Source organism: Ursus arctos, unplaced genomic scaffold, assembly GCF_023065955.2.
Source record: "Ursus arctos isolate Adak ecotype North America unplaced genomic scaffold, UrsArc2.0 scaffold_9, whole genome shotgun sequence".
NCBI classification, from domain to species: Eukaryota; Metazoa; Chordata; class Mammalia; order Carnivora; family Ursidae; genus Ursus; species Ursus arctos.
The window spans coordinates 60,923,071-60,941,984 of NW_026623111.1; the positions used below are offsets into that span (position 1 = coordinate 60,923,071).

An 18,914-nucleotide genomic window follows, 5' to 3' on the forward strand; every position below is an offset into this window, starting at 1 on the left:
CTGAAGTTGTCATTCTTGGTAGATATACCTCAGTGTTTAGCTGGATTAGAGCTGATGCCTCTGTACTCCAGATTATAGCATTTAGTTATTGAGGAGTATATTTTGCAACGTACAGTCCTCTTGGACAGTTTAGGAAATTATATTATTTAAATGCTTAAAGATGCCTTATTGAGTTCTTTACTTTTTTCTTTTTTAATGGCTGATAATATCCAGTATAAAAATATTCAAAGATAAAAATGTAGCCATGTTCTACCTATGGATTTCAGCCTCCTCATACTTTGAATTAGAATCAAATCAGAAGGACATGGGAGCGCATCAGATAAAAGTGTCAGCATTAATATTAATAAAGCAGATTGCAGAATGAAATTTAGATCTGAAGGCAAATGGGCCTATTAATCTGTATTCAGTCGCCAAATGTACTTACACCTCGTCATAGGCAATGCTGGCAAGCCATAGACTTCCTCTGTAGAAGCGGGCCATTTACCAGACGTGGCTCCAGAGAGAATGTTTACGTCTGGAGAACTGTTCTGAAAGAAAGAGTATCAGAGATTGGTGCATGTGGGTGCTTCTTTCTTTTTTCTGGTCTAACAATTGGACAAATCACTGTTTTCTTCTTGGAGAGGAACGAGTTACAGTAGTAGGGAGAGGTCACTAGTACAGTGGTTTTCAAACTGTTTGACTATGGTCCATAGTAAAAAATACATTTTAGTTGTGACCTGGTGGATGTACGTGCATGTGTGCTCTCTCTCTCTCTCTCTCTCTCTCTCTCTCTCACACACACACACACACACACACACCCTCCAAAGAAGCTTCATGACACATTGTTTATACTTACCATAATAATGCACTCTAATATTTTATATTCTATTAAAATAAATGATAGTTGTGACCTTTTAAATTGATTTTATGTTCCATAAACGGGATCAGTACAGTTAGGCAAACTAAACTGGCTTTAGCAGATGTAGCCCCACATGGAAACACAAGCCTGGGAGTTAGAGGTCCTTCTGTATGGTTATAAGATGATAATCAGTCCTACCCACAGCTTGGTTACCTAATCTTATTAAGGGGATGTTGTACTGTGCTTAATTTGAGAGAGAGAATTACCTATAGAGATACTGGTTAGAGAACATGAAATCTTGAATTTATTGCCCCTTAGTGCTTTTCATTAATACGAAAGAAAAAAATATATAGGATTGCCTGAGGTTCATTCTTTTCCACTCTAGAGACTTAAAAAGCTTTTCCTAGATTAAGTCCGGCCATAGAAGTATATTCCTGTGCCGTACTGTTCTCTGCTCTTACAGAATTTCTTCTCCTGAACTGCACTTAGGTGTTATGTCACTGGTCATCACAGAAGGAATTGTCACTCACTTCAATTTCTTAAGGATATTGTTCACTCTGTAAGAACCTTTAGAAAGACTCAAAGGAGAATTTACTCTTTCCGTCAATATTAGAAATAGTGCTTTTTCTTAACACCTAGTTTGTTTTTGTGCTAAGGATACGGTGATTCTTGTAATGGATCATGTTGCTATATTTGTGTTGCCGAGTAGAAAGTAGAGACCTAAATTTTTGGCTTACTTTTATAGGACCAAATCCTATGCAGTTTCTTCACTGACATCATTATCCTGTTTATTTTTTGCCGGGGGAGGGCAGGGGCTCTTAGCCATTACTTTTCTTATTAGTACTAATTTTCTCATATACTTAAAATCTTATAGTTTTTGGGCTCCTGGGTGGCTCATTGGGTTAAGTGTCTGCCTTTGGCTCAGGTCATGATCCCAGGGTCCTGGGATTGAGCCCCGCAAAAGGCTCCCTGCTTGGTGGGGAGCCTGCTTCTCTCCCTCTCCCTGCTTATGCTCTCCCTGCCCCTCCCTCTGCTTATGCTCTCTCTCTCACTTTGCTCTCTCTCTCTCAAATAAATAAAGTCTTTGAAAAAAAACCTCATAGTTTTGTATGCCTTTTCAGGTCCTTTATAGGAATAAATATTTATAATTAGCTAAGTTGAAATTAGATCTTAAAAGCCAAATAAACTTAATTGTTAGTATAGAAAAAGAGATTGTGAATTTGATGTTTCTTGTGATTTGTTTAGTTTTAAAAAATTATATGAATAAGCATTTATTGTTAAAAGTCTGTTTAAATTTATTTCTATATCATGTACTGTTGTACTTTTAAAACATTTAATATTTGTTGGTGTCAAGATCAAATATGATTTTGGAGGATAAAATAAACCTTGTAGGTCCCTGAATCTTCTTTGGAATGAGGTTGAATACAATCTAATAAATAAATGTTTTTGGTTATTTACATTTAACAATGGTGACAAAATAATAAAAAACAATATTATAAGTGACCTATTATAGCATATAAAATCAAGTTACATGCAGAGAATTTTTTTTTTTGTTTAAAGACTTGCTTGTTTATTTTGAGAGCGTGAGAGAGAAAGAGAGTATGCGCGCGTGCATGGATGGAGGGGCAGAGGGAGAGAGAGAATCCCAAGCTGACTCCTTGCTGAGCACAGAGCCCAATGTGGGGCTTGATTCCAGGACCCTGAGATCATGACCTGAGCCGAAATCAAGAGTCATGCTTAACCGACTGAGCCACCCAGGCGCCCCCACACACAGTATTTTTTTTTTTTTAAAGATTTTATTTATTTATGTGACAGACAGCCAATGAGAGAGAGAACACAGCAGGGGAGTGGGAGGGGAAGAAGCAGGCTCCCAGCGGAGGAGCCCGATGTGGGACTCGATCCCGGAACGCTGGGATCACACCCTGAGCCGAAGGCAGAGACTTAACGACTGCGCTACCCAGGCGCCCCCACACAGTATTTTTTAAAACTGACTTTAGAATCTCCTGAAACAATTTCTAAGTTTGTACTTAGTGTCATTTGTTACACAGCTGTGTTTTTAGCCTAAGTTTATCATGCCGTTGCAGATGTATATGTTGTTTGTTCAAATAGTACTTAAATTTGAAGGGAAGATTTAATTCTTTTTGATTTCTAATTTTAATTTAGCTGTTTATATACTTAGATCTTTCTGTACGTAATTTTATTAGCAAATTTCAGAATATTATCTAATTGAAACTCTACATTTTATATTCCAAATAGGTTTAAAAATGATTTGAGCGGTGCCTGGGTGGCTCGATTGGTTAAGTGGCTAACTCTTGATTTTGGCCCAGGTCATGATCTCAGGGTCCTGGGTTTGAGCCCCACGTCGGGCTCCACACTAAGTGGGCAGTCTGCTTCAGGTTTCTCTCTCTCTTCCTCTGCTCCTCCCCCGCTCACACTCTTTCTCTCTAAAATAAATAAGTCTTAAAAAAATGATTTGAACACTAAGAACTTGGTGAAGCAGCGTTAGAACATGGAGATGTTTTAACAAAATATGAACTTTTTAGTTCTAGAATTGAATATAAATGCCAGCCTTCTTGTGCACTTGTGAATTAATAAGGGACCCAAGAAATAGATAAGTAGTCATTTGGCTAGGGGAAAAAAAGATCATTTTGGCTAGAAAAAAAGGTCAGGTATTTCAAGCAATGTTGTAAGACTGGTGTGAAATCCGTTTACAATAGAACCATAAAACTCTACTCATACTTCTGAACATGACATGAATAACATGCAGAATAAGAGTAGCGTTAGCATCAGTATGGGATGAAAGAATCGTTTTGGAAAATTATAGTGTGAACCCTGAACTACTTTGTTAAACATAATGCACACAACTTAGTCTTTTCTTAATGATGCAGGATCATTTGAAAATTAGTAGAGGTATTTTAGATAATAATGAAAATAAGGACCTCTACTGTGGCTTTGGAACTTCCTTGAATTATTCCCCAGTGTTCACCAAACTCACTGTTTTGTGTCACTTTCTGAGAAGAATATTTATATTCGTTTATTTATACTTCTGGTACAGAGCTGTTCCATGACTGCTTTTAGCTTTGGTTAATGCTTTAGGTTCGTGTATAAAATAACAATTTCTATATTTTCTAGGACATTAGCAGACTTTACTAGAATCACTGATCTTAGAATGGAAAAAAGTGTTATACATTTTATTGTTTTGATGTGCCCCTAAATAGCTTCTGTGTGTTCAGTGAAACTTAACATTTTAATCTGTTCTTGCAGGGTTCATGCTTGAACCAGATCCAGAGCATAGACCTGACATATTTCAGGTGTCCTATTTTGCATTTAAATTTGCCAAAAAGGAGTGTCCAGTTTCCAACATCAATGTAAGTAGTTTTTCAAGTAGGATATGAATTTAAAATCCCATTTCATATGTATAGATACATATACCTTCAGAATTACTTGTTTCATGACAGGTGGTCTGATAGTGTGTTTGTGGCTAGTATTTTTGATAAAAAGCCACAGTTGCCAAATGGAGCTGTGGTGCCCCGGGGAGCTACAGCAGACCTGGGGCACTGCAGGATATTTTTCCTTTTTGGGGAAAACACAGTGACATCTGTTTTTCACAACACAAACTTCTATTATTAAGTTGTTTGGGCCCATCTGTTAAGTTGGGAGGGTACCTCATGAAAAATTCCTGAGACGCTAAGGACTGGGTAAACTAAAATTTTGGTTATGTTTGGTGTAGAGAGCATAGGTATTGTAAACGGAGAGACCTGGGTTCAAGTCTATCAATGACTGATTTTGTATATTTTGGGAAGTTACTTAATGTCTTTTTCTGTGAAAATAATAAATAGGGTCACAAATAATAAATGTAAAACCTTGTGCCTCATCCATGGAAGGTGTTGAGTTGATAGGAGCTAATATTGTTCAGAGTCTTTGAATTATTTTGTCTGCATAGTATGTCTAACTATATCAGATTAACTGTGTATGGCAAGTCTTTGCTAATTTTAATAAAGGTCTGGGTTCATCACTGATTTTAAGCCAGTCTCAGTTTTTAAAGATCATTCTGGCTCTTGTTCTTCTAGGTCTTGTTGGTGTGTAAAACTTAGTCCATCCCACTAAAAAAATAAGGAAGTTGGTACTATTTCTTTTTGTTTTTTAAAGCTGCAATGTAATATATGCTCTGTCGAAGCTGAAAGTCAGGCAGTTCTAACATTCTAGTAATGAAAGTAGGTTTGACATTTTACTGTGGATTTTTAGCTTTTCATTCAGCGTGTGTGTATTTGGGTGCCTACCATAAGACAAACATTATAGAGAGCATAAACAAGTGATCTGCTCTTGTTTGCTAGCCTTTACAAGCAGTGTCAGGAAAATTATCTGCAGTATGTAGAAACAACACTTTCCTCAAATGCTTCGTGTTTGCTGCTTTTTCCAAAGTCATTTGGAAAATAGTCACTGATTTACAAGTATTATATAATCCTTCTTTTTATCTGATATTTACATGTTTGTAAAGTGGATATGATGTTGTTCTGTTTCTTTTCCAAGGGTTTCTGTGGAACATGATATGACAGTGACATTTGTGTAGCATGCAGTGATATTTGCAGATTAGATCTGGCAAATATATGTGAACATGCTGTAGGTATCTGAGGTGAAAGTAGTAGTATTTCATAGTACTTTTTAAGAGCGTATCTATACTGTTTAAATAAAACTTTTTGCAATTGAAATGAAAACCAAAATGAAAAGTTTTATTTTTTTTCTTCCAAGAATTCTTCTGTTCCTTCAGCTCTTCCTGAACCGATGACTGCGAGTGAAGCAGCTTCTAGGAAAAGCCAAATAAAAGCCAGGTAGGCAAAGCTATGCTGAGATTTGAAAAGACATTTTTAAAAAAGTGTATAGTTGTTATTTTTAGTCCTACTAAGTTTCATTGATTAAATATTATTTTCACACACAAAAAATGTATGTTCTTTATTGCATGTGATGAGGAGCTTAGATAGCAGCTATGACATAAGCTTTTTTGCATGAGGTACGGGGTTTGACATCAGTCTTACTCGAACTGCTCACCCTCAGCAATTAAAAAGTGATTATGAACTAGTGATGTTACATTGGGTCATTTTGGGGGTGTCATTATTTCTTCACATGGTAACTATAAGTCATGAAATTTTTGTGTTGTGTTTACAGCTAGTATGATTTTTTTTAATTCAAGGAAATAACTCTTAGAGCCAGCTATCTTAGAGTATTCTAAATTCGTAAGCTCTTTTCTGTATTCTAATAGCATATTTAGGATATATATTGCTATATATAATTTATAAAGAATGGTTATAATTCTTTTAAGACGTAAAGAAATATGATATTTTAAATTATCATTCGTAGTTATTTACTGTATTGATAAGTTTGATATGTATTATGTAGGTTAAGATGTGTATTTGATCAATGATTGAATTAATTATTTTTTAAATACTATTTTTGGGTTTAAAAGTTAATAAACAGGATTATATTTTAGATTATCAGAAAGATATAATATTACATGTGGGGAGATTTCTTGGTCACAGCTTTTTTTTTTTTTAAAGATACATTTATTTGAGAGAGAGAGCATGAACACACGAGTTGCAGGGGTCGGAGGGTGGCAGAGGGAGAGAGAATCAGAGAATCTCAGACTCCCCGCTGAGCACAGAACCCATCTCAGGCTCCAACTCAGGACCCCTGAGATAATGACCTGAGCTGAAATCCAGATAGGATGCTTTACTGAGCCACCCAGGCACCCCTTTCAGAGCTTTTTTTTGTATTGCGTTTTACTTTGGCAAAGATTTTATTTGACATGAAATACATAAAATATGTTTATTATGTACCTGTTATTTACAAGATATAGATACGGGAAACACAAAGAAAGAGGAGCAGTGTTTAATCTCAAGGAGCTCACATTCTAGTGAAGACAGATGAGAAAACAGTTACCAGAGAGATACCAGGCAACTCTGAGAGTGGAGAAAGGGAAAGCTGGGAGCAGAGAAAGCCTCCTTTCCTTGGCCCCATGGCTTGCTAAACTCTTCCTGGAAGGATGAATAGACAGTCACCTGGAGTGATGGGGAGTGAAATACAGCAGTCAGGCACTTCAGGCAAGAAGAATGGCCTTTGTGAAAGCGCATGGATGAAGCATAAGGGCACATATACGTGTGTGGTGGGAAATGGAAGCTAGATGCCAGTCATGAGCAACTTAGTTTATATGTCATGCTGAGAAATTTGGACTTTGGCCTTTAAGCCAGTGAATTTTCAGCCTTGCAGTCAGCTCTACTATTTGGGACTTTGTGTGAGATGTGTTTTTATAATAACAAAAAATAATTTGTTATTTATAAATTGTTCAAATATCATTTGTGAATGACTGTTTAAAAAAATATGCCATCACTCTAAAAATATTATCTTCATTCACTTGAATTTTAAAGTACTCTCTCGAGTAAGAGACTGAAGGAATAAAGTTACATCTAACTTGCAGGAATCTGTTACGACTGACTTTTGTATCGGTGACACAGCTGTAGTTAACAACTGCTGTTAGAGTCGAGTGGCAATTATGAATTATTATAGGACATGTCAGTTCAATTTTATTGTGGTGTTTTAAAATTTTATTTATTTTTTAAAGATTTATTTCAGAGAGAGAGAGAGCAAGCAGGGGAGGGGGGGTGGGTGAGCAGAGGGAGAGAATCTTTCAAGCAGAAGCCCCGCTGAGCTCCAAGATGCTGCCAGCTCCTGCTCGATCCCAAGACCCGTGACGTCATCATGACCTGAGCCGAAACCGAGAGTTGGTCACTTAACTAACTGAGCCACCCAGGCGCCCCTGTTGCGTTTTTTTAAATAATTATTTTGTCAATGATTAAGTCTGTAAGAAATAGATACAGATTTTTTGAAAAGCATGAGTCAACTGAACAAGAATGATGCTTTGAATATCTCTTTAATCATGACAGAAGTCATAGCTATACAATTATAAGCAAATGAAATAGTTAATATGACCACAATTCACAGTGCTATTCGTATTATGTTAAATCTGAACATTACATTAAAAAAATTAGGTTCATTGGTGCTTATTGGTCAATAATATAAATTTACTCTTTATTGATAGAATCCGTAAAGTACTTGAAAGATTTAAATGTGTATAAAACCTAATTAAAAATATTAAGTTAGGTTTTTTTTTTTTTTCCCCATGTAAAAGGCTTCTTAATGGGGGACGGGTGATTGGAGAAATCTTTAAATAGCTAGTATCATTATTTATATGTTTTAGAGCTTTTATGTGTATTATCCATCTACCCTGCCTTTACTGTGTGACATTTTTGGTTTTACTTCTTTCTCAGAAGCTCCTTTCTACCTCCCTGAAACCTGCATCTGCTTTTGGGACTGTTAAACATGGGAGACTTTTGTGACTTGTATCTGAAAATGGAAAGGTTGAGAATTACGGTCCTGGCAGATGGAAACACTTAAGTATTTTAAGAGAGTCTGTGGTTTAGGAAGATTGCTCAGGTGATAGGGACTAGGAAAGACAAGGAAGGGAGCAGAGAGAACAGCTCTGTCTGTTGTAAGGGGCCAGATGAGGCTGCACAGTAGTGTTGACACTAGTGATTACTTCGTCTTTTGTTCTAGTCGAGTTCGGTCTTCATGTTGCCTAATCTGCCCAGGCATTTTCTTCCCATTTCTTCACACAGAATGCTTAATTTCTTTTTTACTGTCTAATGAAAATGTGTTTATTTTTTACCCTCCAGCACCTACCTGAAGTCTTTGTAGCCAAATTAGATTAAGAGTAGAATTACTCCTCTATGAAACTCTTGACAGTACTAGCTTGACACTGATTATTTTTACTGTCTTATGTTTTATTGTATTTTCATGAACACGCATCCTATCTTCCTGGGTATATTGTAAATTCTCTGAAGACAGGGTCTTTTTTTTAAAGATTTTATTTATTTATTCGACAGAGATAGAGACAGCCAGCGAGAGAGGGAACACAAGCAGGGGGAGTGGGAGAGGAAGAGGCAGGCTCATAGCGGAAGAGCCTGATGTGGGGCTTGATCCCATAACACCGGGATCACGCCCTGAGCCGAAGGCAGATGCTTAACCGCTGTGCCACCCAGGCGCCCCATCTGAAGACAGGGTCTTGCCCGTGTTTGCTGGATATCAGTAATCATATAATAGATATTGAGATAAAATACATTAGGAAACACTATACTAAATTCTGTAGAACTTTTAACATGCTTTTTAGAGGTTTGCTGCGCTCATGTGTGTTGTAAATCTCTGTAGAACGATTTATAACAGGAACAAGGCAGGGCGAGTTCTGGCCTATACCATCCACTTAATAAAGAATGGATAGACAGATAAAAAGGTTGTATAGGGTATACAGTCCCCAAATTACTTGAACTAGGGAGTACAGCGTTGGTTTTAGTGTCATATCCATAATTTGAACTCAGTAAGTACTTGATTATCATTAAAATGAGATATAATTGGTTAGATGTATACATGATAATTTTATTGCCTTTTCAGTTTTCATATGACTTGTACTATAACCCATCCCATTTAAAACATGTTATTTTTAGAAAACAGCACACATACAATGTATTTCTATTATTTAAAATCTTTTGATTAAATTTCAGTTCTTTTCTTTCTTAGAAAGGTAGTTAAGAGAGCTCCCTCTTGTGGTGTGTACGGATATAAGAGAGAACTGTAGATCTGTACAGTTACTGTATATAGGGCATTCTCCAAATGCAGCAGATATGGACTTGGTAAATCATGTATGCAGACTTTTTAAGTACCAAATTATTTGAAAAGGTGCTGAGGGAACTTGGGAAAGAGATTTTATGGCTGTCCTGTTGAAAAGTGAACATATGACCCTATTAAAAAGTATTTGAATTTTTATACTAAATTTATAGAAAAAATAAGTTGATAAATCTGTAAGTTAGAGAGTTTCCCTGCCCCCCCTTTTTTTTGAAAAAAGAAAAGAAAATGTGTCTTTTAGTGTTCTTGCTTTAAAAACTGTGCTTACCACTTTGACTACCCCTGTCTGTGGCCTAAACTAAGTCCTAGTGGGAAAAATGTTACATAATTTCCATTCATTGTTTTAAGTAAAGCATACTTAAAGATTCAAGAAGTTGGATGTGAATAGGTAGCTCCAATCATTGAAAGTTTTGGCTCCTTTTGTTTTCTGAGCGCTGGAGGGCAGTCTTTTCTTTCTTAGGCCTAGAGTCTAAGCGAAGGGAAACTTACTTTTTGTTTCTTGTTTTTATTTTTCTGCCTGGTTTGGAGAATTGGCTCCTGATTTTGTCTAGAACCTTTTGAGAAGGTTTCTGTTTGTTTCCTTTATTTCATCTCCTTAAGAGCAATCCTATATTCTTACTCTATCAGCTTCAGCAGCAGACTCTGAATGGTAGCATACTAGTTTAAGAAAAATGGTTAGGTTTATTTCATTTACTTTCCTATTTTTATTAAACATTTAATACTTGAGAATGGGACAGGAAGAAGCCAAGATGACTGATATGATCACAATAATAATTAAAGTGCATCTGTTAAAATAGAGCCTTTATAGGACAAATAGTGAATTAGAAATAATTCCAGTATTTGGAATGAAATATATTCTTCTGTTGTAGAATAACAGATACCATTGGACCAACAGAAACCTCAATTGCACCAAGACAAAGACCAAAGGCCAACTCTACTACTGCCACTCCCAGTGTGCTGACCATTCAGAGTTCAGCAACACCTGTAAAAGTCCCTGCTCCTGGTGAATTCAGTAACCACAGACCAAAAGGTAATAACAGCTCTGCCAACCTTATCACCTTTATAGTTAACTTAAACCTTTTGTGGCTTGATTTCCTAGGAGTGTAAATTACTGGCAAAATACTATTGTGAAGCAGATGACTTAATGCTTGCAGAAACTTTCTACTGATGTCTGATAAACTCAGCTAATTGTTTTCCTAAAGTTGTAGGCAAAATGTAAAAGTATGGTACAAAAAGCTTCCAATTTGCTTATGCATAGAGTCATCAACTAAGTAGGGTTTGAGGTTGGTAATAAGGTTCAAGAGTATAGAAAATTCTGGACTGTGTTGGAAAGGAGGAAGTTGAAACTTGAGCCTTAAAAAGTTTTATGTATTCCACTGCATCTAGATCCTTGACGGAGGAGTCTCTCTTGGGTCATGTGGAGATTACAACACAGGAACCTGTCTTCTCATCTGATTTTGAGAAGATTTGTTTTTCTAATCTAAAATATCTTCAAAGCATTATGGTACAGTGTAGTACTTAAAAAAAATTCCCCAAGAAAATCTCTCTAATATTAGATAGTAAACTTGTCCTCGCTAGTATTCGGGGGAAAAAGTAACAGGCCCATCTCAAGAAAACCCCGTTATGCACTTAATTTCATGGGATAGCTGTTTTGCTTTAATGTTAAAATGTTTTCAGTTAGTATACTCCAATGGTTAAGAGCCCACACTTAAAGTCTCATGAACCTGAATGTGAGTTCTGGTTTTCCCATTTCTTAGTGATGTATGTTATAAAGACTCTGGTACCTATTTGATAGGATTGCTGTGAGGATTAAATAACTGCTTAATATAATCCCTTGCCACATAGTATGTCCTTAAGAAATGTTAAATATTAGCTACTCTTATTACTGTTAAGCATATGCTCAGGGAAGAGAATGTTTATGTTACCTGATGCATTGCTGCATACTTCTGTCGTGATCAGGCCCAGCAGACGGAGGATTATTCCATGGAAAAGGGAAAATAGGGGAAGTTGAAGCCTTTTGTGTCCATTTCTTAGCCTCACTGTTCTCTCCTGTAAAATGAGAATAACACCCGCTTTGCCTGTTACAAGAAATACAAGACAAGGTGTGTGATATCTGGGAAGGTTCTGTTTCGTAGTAAGCATTCAGTGTTATTTCTTTTCTTTTTCTTTTTCTTTTTAATTTTCCTACCATTTTGGGTTGGAGATCCTATTAGTCTTCTCTATCATGTATCAGTGCCCTCTACCCGAAGACCACTAGGAACACACTTGTATTTGAACCAATTAGGCTTATACTTACATATCATGGGAATCTGTGGGAGTGTCTCAGTAAGATGGTGTTTGAAAGACTTACTGAAGGATTTGAGCTTGTGTTAGGTATTTTTGGGAAAGCTTGAAGGAAGTGGAGCTTTGCTCTGGAGTGAATGCTGTCAGGAAGTGGATATGATATCATTAGGTATCTTAATAAATCTTACTTCTGTAGAAGGAGGGAAGCAAAAGCCTCAATTGGTATAGAAGCAGCAGTCAGCCATAGTAGCCAGGATATATCCAGGAGAGGTTTGGTCAATTTTTGGTTTGGACAATGTGCCTGATTTTGGCAGCGTTCAGATGTGATTATGGAGTGGTCTTGTTGTCCTGATCCACCGTGCTCACAGGAAGCCTTGTCTGATGTGGGCGTTGGGAGAAGTGTTGTTTATTAGGAGCTGTGCGGGTCAGGCCTGCTCCCATGGCAGGGCTTGCTTGCTCTCCTTCAAACGCTTCCAGCTTAAGTTGGAAAAGTAACATTCCCTTTTCTCCCCATATGTGCATCTTTTAACATTTCTTCCCCCATTAAGTATTATACAAGAAGTGACACATGAATATGTTCTTTTAAAATATTCAGACAGTACAGTAGTATTTGGGGAAAAATGGAAAAGTCTCTATTATTTTTTTCTGTGGAATAAACTAGCAGCAGGTTAGTATGCATTTCCCGGGTGCATTTTTTATGTTCTTGCATGCGTATATATAGATAAAAACCACTTATGCTGGGTTTAACGTAAGTGGATTCATACCATACATAGTTCTCTGCAACTTGATTTATTTTACCTCCTGTATTTAGGAGAGCTTTGCACATTAGTGCATATAAATCTACCGTGTAGTTTTTAATAGGTAGATGATATTCCAGTGTGAGTGTACCATAGTTTATATAACCATTTGGGTTATTTCCAATATTTGCTCTTATTAATAGTGTTGTGGTGAACATCCTTATAACAGCCTCTTGATTTCCATGTTAGAGCATTTTTCTGAGGAATATATTAAAAAATATACTCATTTAAAATTTGCCACATTGCCAGAACATAAGGAATAGCATGGAGGACATTAGGAGAAGGAAGGGAAAAATGAAGGGGGGGAATGAGAGGGGGAGACGAACCATGAGAGACTATGGACTCCAGGAAACAATCTGAGGGTATCAGAGGGGAGGGGGGTGGGGGGATGGGCTAGCCCGGTGATGGGTATTAAGGAGGGCACATATTGCATGGTGCACTGGGTGTTATACGTAAACAATCATGGAACACTACATCAAAAACTAATGATGTACTGTGTGGTGACTAACATCACATAATAAAAAAAATAAAATTTGCCGCATTGCCATCCAAAAGACTTCAAAAACTTACACTATCAACAACAGTGTGAGTGTCCTTTGATTCTGATCCTTGCCAATACCTGATAGTATTGGTTTTTTTAAAATGTTTCCCTATTGATAGGTAAAATATCTTTGTTTTTATTTTAATATTCTTGATTAATACTACTGTTCCATGTTTACTGGCTGTTCGTTTTCTCCTGTGAATTATCTTTTGCAATTTTCTGTGAGATTGTCTTGTTTTTAATTTTTTATTGCCCTTAAGATTTTTTTTTTTTTAAGATTTTATTTATTTATTTGACAGAGAGAGACAGCCAGCGAGAGAGGGAACACAAGCAGGGGGAGTGGGAGAGGAAGAAGCAGGCTCATAGCGGAGGAGCCTGATGTGGGGCTTGATCCCAGAATGCCGGGATCACGCCCTGAGCCGAAGGCAGACGCTTAACAACTGTGCCACCCAGGCGCCCCCTTAAGATTTTGTTTTTATGTATTCTTAATATTCTTTGCCAAATATATTGTCAATACTTTCTTACAGTATGTCTTTAACTTTCCCGGTGAATTTACTTAACTTCTCTGAGCCTTACTTTTATCATTTGCAAAATGGGGACTAATAGTATGATGATTTAATGGTATACTTGAAAGCATTGTTTTCACATAGGATTGTTATGATGTTGTTTGGGATTTCTCTGGTGCTCTGTGGCCTTGGCTTGAGAACCAGGGCACCAAAGGCTAATGGTGGTAATATCTGTGTGGTAGAATTATGGTTTTAATTTTCTTCTGTATATTTTTATAAATGTTTGAAGACTAATTATAATGAACATGCATTTCCTTATAATTACAAGAATTAGGAAGTTATTAAACTATTTTCATAGAGGTGTTGTATTTAAGGCCTGGGGAGGTTTGAAGATATTGGTGAAAAAGAATCCTTCTCTCCCTTCTTGTACTCTCTTTTACCCCCATAGGATTAAATAGCTGCACTTGAATTTATGGTAAGTTGTTGGAGGAGAATATAGAAATTATGGCATATCACATTTCCTTTCTGATATTGTGTGTCTCGTTTTCATTAATTTCAAAAGTTTATTCATAGGATTTGCCTTGGATAAAAATTATGAAGCTTATAAATGTCCATTTAAGAGGCAGTGTTAATAAATTCACTATACTAGCATTTATTGAACACCTGTTATAATAGACATTCCTTGGGGCCTTAATAGATCAAAGTCATCATCCCACCCGTCAAAGGGCCCCGGTTAGGACATAGCCGTGAAGATAGCGTGTGCAAGGCAGAACGAAATGTTGTAAACCAAGTGGAGGTGTTAGATAAAGGAGAAAGGAGGAGAGCCTTGAGCTAGACTTTGAAGGATACGAAGAATTGCAGTAGGTGGAAGGTGGCAGTGTAGACAGAGAGAATCATATTGGCAAAGGCACAGATTCATGCCAGAGAAGCGAGAAACCGAGGACGTGGCTGATGTGTTCATGGAGAGATGACGTAGGAGAGAAGCGTTTCTAAGACGTTGACTTGTTCAGAGTTGTGGCTGACAAAATTAACTTTCATGGGTTCTTAAAATTACAGTAAACAGTCCCTTCAGACTATGTGCATATGGAAGTTTCTGTGCTATAAAGTAAGGATAAAATTGCCTTGGTTAATGATTATCGAAACGAGTGTTTTGAAATCCAGCCATCTTGTCGAAATCTTGTGTTCACATACATTTCTGGAAACCACTTTTAGGAGCGCTGAGACCTGGAAGTGGCCCTGAGATCGTACTGGGTCAGGGGCCCCCCCAGCAGCCTCCGCAGCAGCACCGAGTCCTTCAGCAGTTACAGCAGGGAGACTGGAGACTGCAGCAGCTGCATTTGCAGCCCCGGGCCCCGCCGCAGCCGCCGCAGCCGCAGCTCCTTCCGGATGCCTACACGCAGCAGGTCGCTCTGCGGTTCCTGTAGATGCGGAAGGGGTGGCGGGGAGGTCACGCGGCTGTTGAGAATCAGCGAACTGCCTGTCACATCACGGCACCATGAACTCTAGATCCACGTAAACGCTTGCCCAGTTTCGGGATTTTTGAAGAATATGTATTTACTTGCATTCTGTGAGAGTCTTAAGAATATTCCGCTCAAATAGGTTGCATCATGGCTTTATGAAGCAAAGACATGTTCGGTCATTGGGCAATATGAATAAGCGTGGCAATTTGTGATGAACGTTATCTTTTCCAGGTTATGTTTTGGGTTAAGAAACAGATTAATAATGTTATTGTTGGAAAGGTGATATTTAGGCTTTCAGAAGTAACACTACTTGGGTTTTTGTTCTAGTTTTTTTCTTCCCCTGCCTGGGTTGGTGTGTGTGTGTGTGTGTGTGTGTGTGTGTGTGGAGGGGTGGCATTTAGAGTTGGAAGGGGCATAGAAAAAAATGACCTTAAGTTCTGTTCTGCCCTTTGCCTTATCAGAACCTGCAAATTTCTAGTTTCATTAAACTATTTTAAATTTAATGACTTGTCACAATTGCCTTTCCGTCATTTCCTGAACTGTTTTTGAACCTAGTAAACGCATGGGTGGCTCCCTCTTCTCATCTTGATTAATAGACCCAGAACAGAACGTAGTTAAGTAGATGGTGCCATTGAGTTGCCAGAAGATATCACTGAAGTGGAGATAGAAGAGATGGGGAATTTACTGAGTCCTGGACACAAGTTACTGCAGGGGTTCTCACCAACTGGTAAATGTGTTTAGGTTTAGTTTTCTTCCAAGCGTCCTCAAACTGCGCTGGGAATGGTTTTAGTCCACTCCGTTATGTTTCACTGATAATCTTCGAACCAATTCCAATAAGCACATGTAAGTTATAGTCAGTTACATACTATAGTTCTTTTACATTGGTGTTTGGATTAGTAGTACTGAAATCATTGTTTTGATGGTAAGCTCAGTACTTAAAAAAAAAAACCCAAAACCAAAAAAAAAAAAACCTATGGCACAAAAAAGGCATGCATAATATTGATGACTTTCTTTGTTTTTTCATTGTAGTATCAACAGGCAATGCAGCAGCAACAGATACTTCAACAGCAGTTTTTAATGCATTCTGTGTATCAGCCGCAACCTTGTGCATCACAGTACCCTACAATGGTAAGTGTCACATAATTTCTAGGTATTTCTCTCTGAGAATACATTCCAGTGTTGGAATTCCCAGTATGACAGGTATTATTCAGAATTTAATTATTCAAATTCAACTCAAGTCAGTTAATTAACACATTTTTAACAAAGCCAGTGGTGTGTTCTAAAGCAGCTTGACATTGGTCTGAACCGTAGCACCTGAATTTGGCACATGGTAACTGACTGGTGGTATTTTTCTCTTACCTCATAATATAAGGGAAATGATCTATTTCCTGTGGTCTTTTGTCATATGTCTCTTTCATTTGGCAAATGTCTGTTGAATAAAAAAGAGAAACCCAAAAGGAAATTGCATTTGCTTCAGAGAATAGTGTGACCTTTTTTTTTTGTTTTGTTTTTTATAGCAACTGCTGTACTAGTGACTGTAAGCTACTCTCTTGTCTTTTTCTTAAACTATTCAAAGGAGGATTTTTGAATCCGGTTAAGTGAATCTAGCTTCAGAATTTTTTTTTTAATTGAGGTATAATTAACATAACATACATAACATGCTATCAGTTTCAGGGATACACCGTAATGATTTGATATTTGTGTATTTTGCAAATGGTCACTGTAATACATGCAGTTAAACAACTTCTTAAATAGACTTATTTTTGTCTTGCTGTGATATTCTATACGCAGGCTGCTCATTCATATATAAATTGTTTTTCAGGCTTCTGACTTTGTTGCCAGTGTGAAAAGGAAAGAATGGAGTAAATAGGTGTGATGCTGACTGTGCTTTAGTGACATCGGACCCTGTTTTGTGTAATGGCATTTCTTGTTTCAGATGCAGCAGTACCAGCAGGCTTTCTTGCAGCAACAGATGCTAGCTCAGCGTCAGCAATCCCAGCAACAGGCTTCACCTGAGTATCTTACCTCCCCTCAAGAGTTCCCGCCCGCCTTAGTTCCTTATGCTTCATCACTTCCAGCTCAGGTTGCAACCGTAGCGGACTCCTCTTATAGTGCCAATAGGCAAGTATTTTTCCAGTGACTGCAAAAGAAATGATTGTGGAAGTGGGTGTAAATGTGGAGTGGAGTCACTGAATGGCTCCTGAATTGAGAGCCCATCTTTTTAGAAAGTCCCCCTTTTTCTCTCACTAGGCCTGTCTTCCTGGCCCTGAGTATCCCTGTCCTTCCTTGCATTTCCATCAGTTAGGTCTGCTAATTGGTATTTGCAGGTGAGGTTTAGCAATGTCTAGCAGCATTTAAGGCTAAGAAAATTAGTGGCTTGTATGTTAAGACATTCTTTGTAATTTAAATAGAAACAAAACCCTAACGGGCTATACTTTAGTAGTTTAAAAAAATAACCCTTGTAGACAAGTTAATTTAACTTTCTCTACTTATGTATTATTACTTTCAATTAATTTGACAATATTTACTCATAAAGTTTGTCTAATTTGGTTTGATTTAAGAGGTACAAAAAATAGTAACGTGCCATTTGGTTCTTTTTTAAGATAGTGCAAGCTTATTACAACCACAGCCTCGTATATTTTGGTTATTTAGTTACATTGGTTAGTATAGAGTTATTTTTCATGGATAATTCATATTGAAAACATTACAGTAAACTAAAGAACTGTGGTATAAATTTTCTCAAACTCAGATTTGAACTGGGGAGTGCTTCAGGATTTTATAATGAAAAATTTGTTGACCATTATGAATATTTCTTAATAGTTTTAGATACGTTGGAGGAAGTAGCTATTAGAACTTTGATTATGGAAACACTAAAGAAGTTCTCATACAACATTATTTCAGGATATGAACATTAGCTGAGAAAAGGTATCTGCAAGCTTTGGGTAGGACTTAGGCATGAGAAAAAGCAACATCAGTAGCATACTTATTCATTGAGCATGTCAAGAGAGGGATAAAATATACAGTTTGCTGTGATATACTTCCCAACCTGTATGTGTGTGAGAGAGAGAGAGAGAGAAAAGAGAGAATGAAAGAAAGGGAGAGAGAGAGGGAGGGACTGAGGGAGGGAGGAAGCAAATTTATTTATTCAAGTATTTTCCTAAAACAAAAATTGAGGTGCATGAACTAAGACAAGTATGTCTAAGTGCAGGGCAGGGCATAGACCAGAAGCTGGTTTGGTTTAAAGATCCAGATTGGGGGGCGCCTGGGTGGTGCAGTCGTTAAGCGTCTGCCTTCGGCTCAGGGCGTGATCCTGGCGTTGTGGGATCGAGCCCCACATCAGGCTCCTCCGCTAGGAGACTTCTTCTTCCTCTCCCACTCCCCCTGCTTGTGTTCCCTCTCTCGCTGGCTGTCTCTCTCTGTCAAATAAATAAATAAAATCTTTAAAAAAAAAAAAAAAAAAGATCCAGATTGGTATTTGCAAAGTTTTTTGTTATTTGCCTACTCTAGTTACAGTTTTTTGGTTTATCCACATATCCACTTTTTTCTTTAATAAATTAATAACATTATTGCAAATAACATTAAAACAAATAATATTAAACATTTTAAACAAATTGAATCCACTAAAATATAATCTGGAAACACAAGTAGTAATCTAATGAATTTACAAAAAAGACACACCTAAAAAATAAGCCCCCTAGGGATAAGAATGGAATAGTTTTATTCTTCATTAAAAATAGGATATTCTGCTCAATATTGTTTAGT

At 37.3% G+C, this 18,914-nt stretch overlaps 1 protein-coding gene across 2 annotated transcripts in view; it reads left to right on the forward strand.

The window, feature by feature from the left end:
* Positions 1-18,914, forward strand: part of BMP2K (BMP2 inducible kinase) — a 126,244-nt gene that overhangs the window by 75,423 nt on the left and 31,907 nt on the right. For both annotated transcript variants that reach the window (XM_026509893.4, XM_026509892.4), the window contains exons 8-13: positions 4,103-4,206; positions 5,588-5,667; positions 10,435-10,595; positions 14,905-15,095; positions 16,182-16,280; positions 17,089-17,273. In XM_026509893.4, coding sequence (XP_026365678.2) covers positions 4,103-4,206; positions 5,588-5,667; positions 10,435-10,595; positions 14,905-15,095; positions 16,182-16,280; positions 17,089-17,273 — 820 coding nt within the window. The remainder of the gene's footprint in view (positions 1-4,102; positions 4,207-5,587; positions 5,668-10,434; positions 10,596-14,904; positions 15,096-16,181; positions 16,281-17,088; positions 17,274-18,914) is intronic.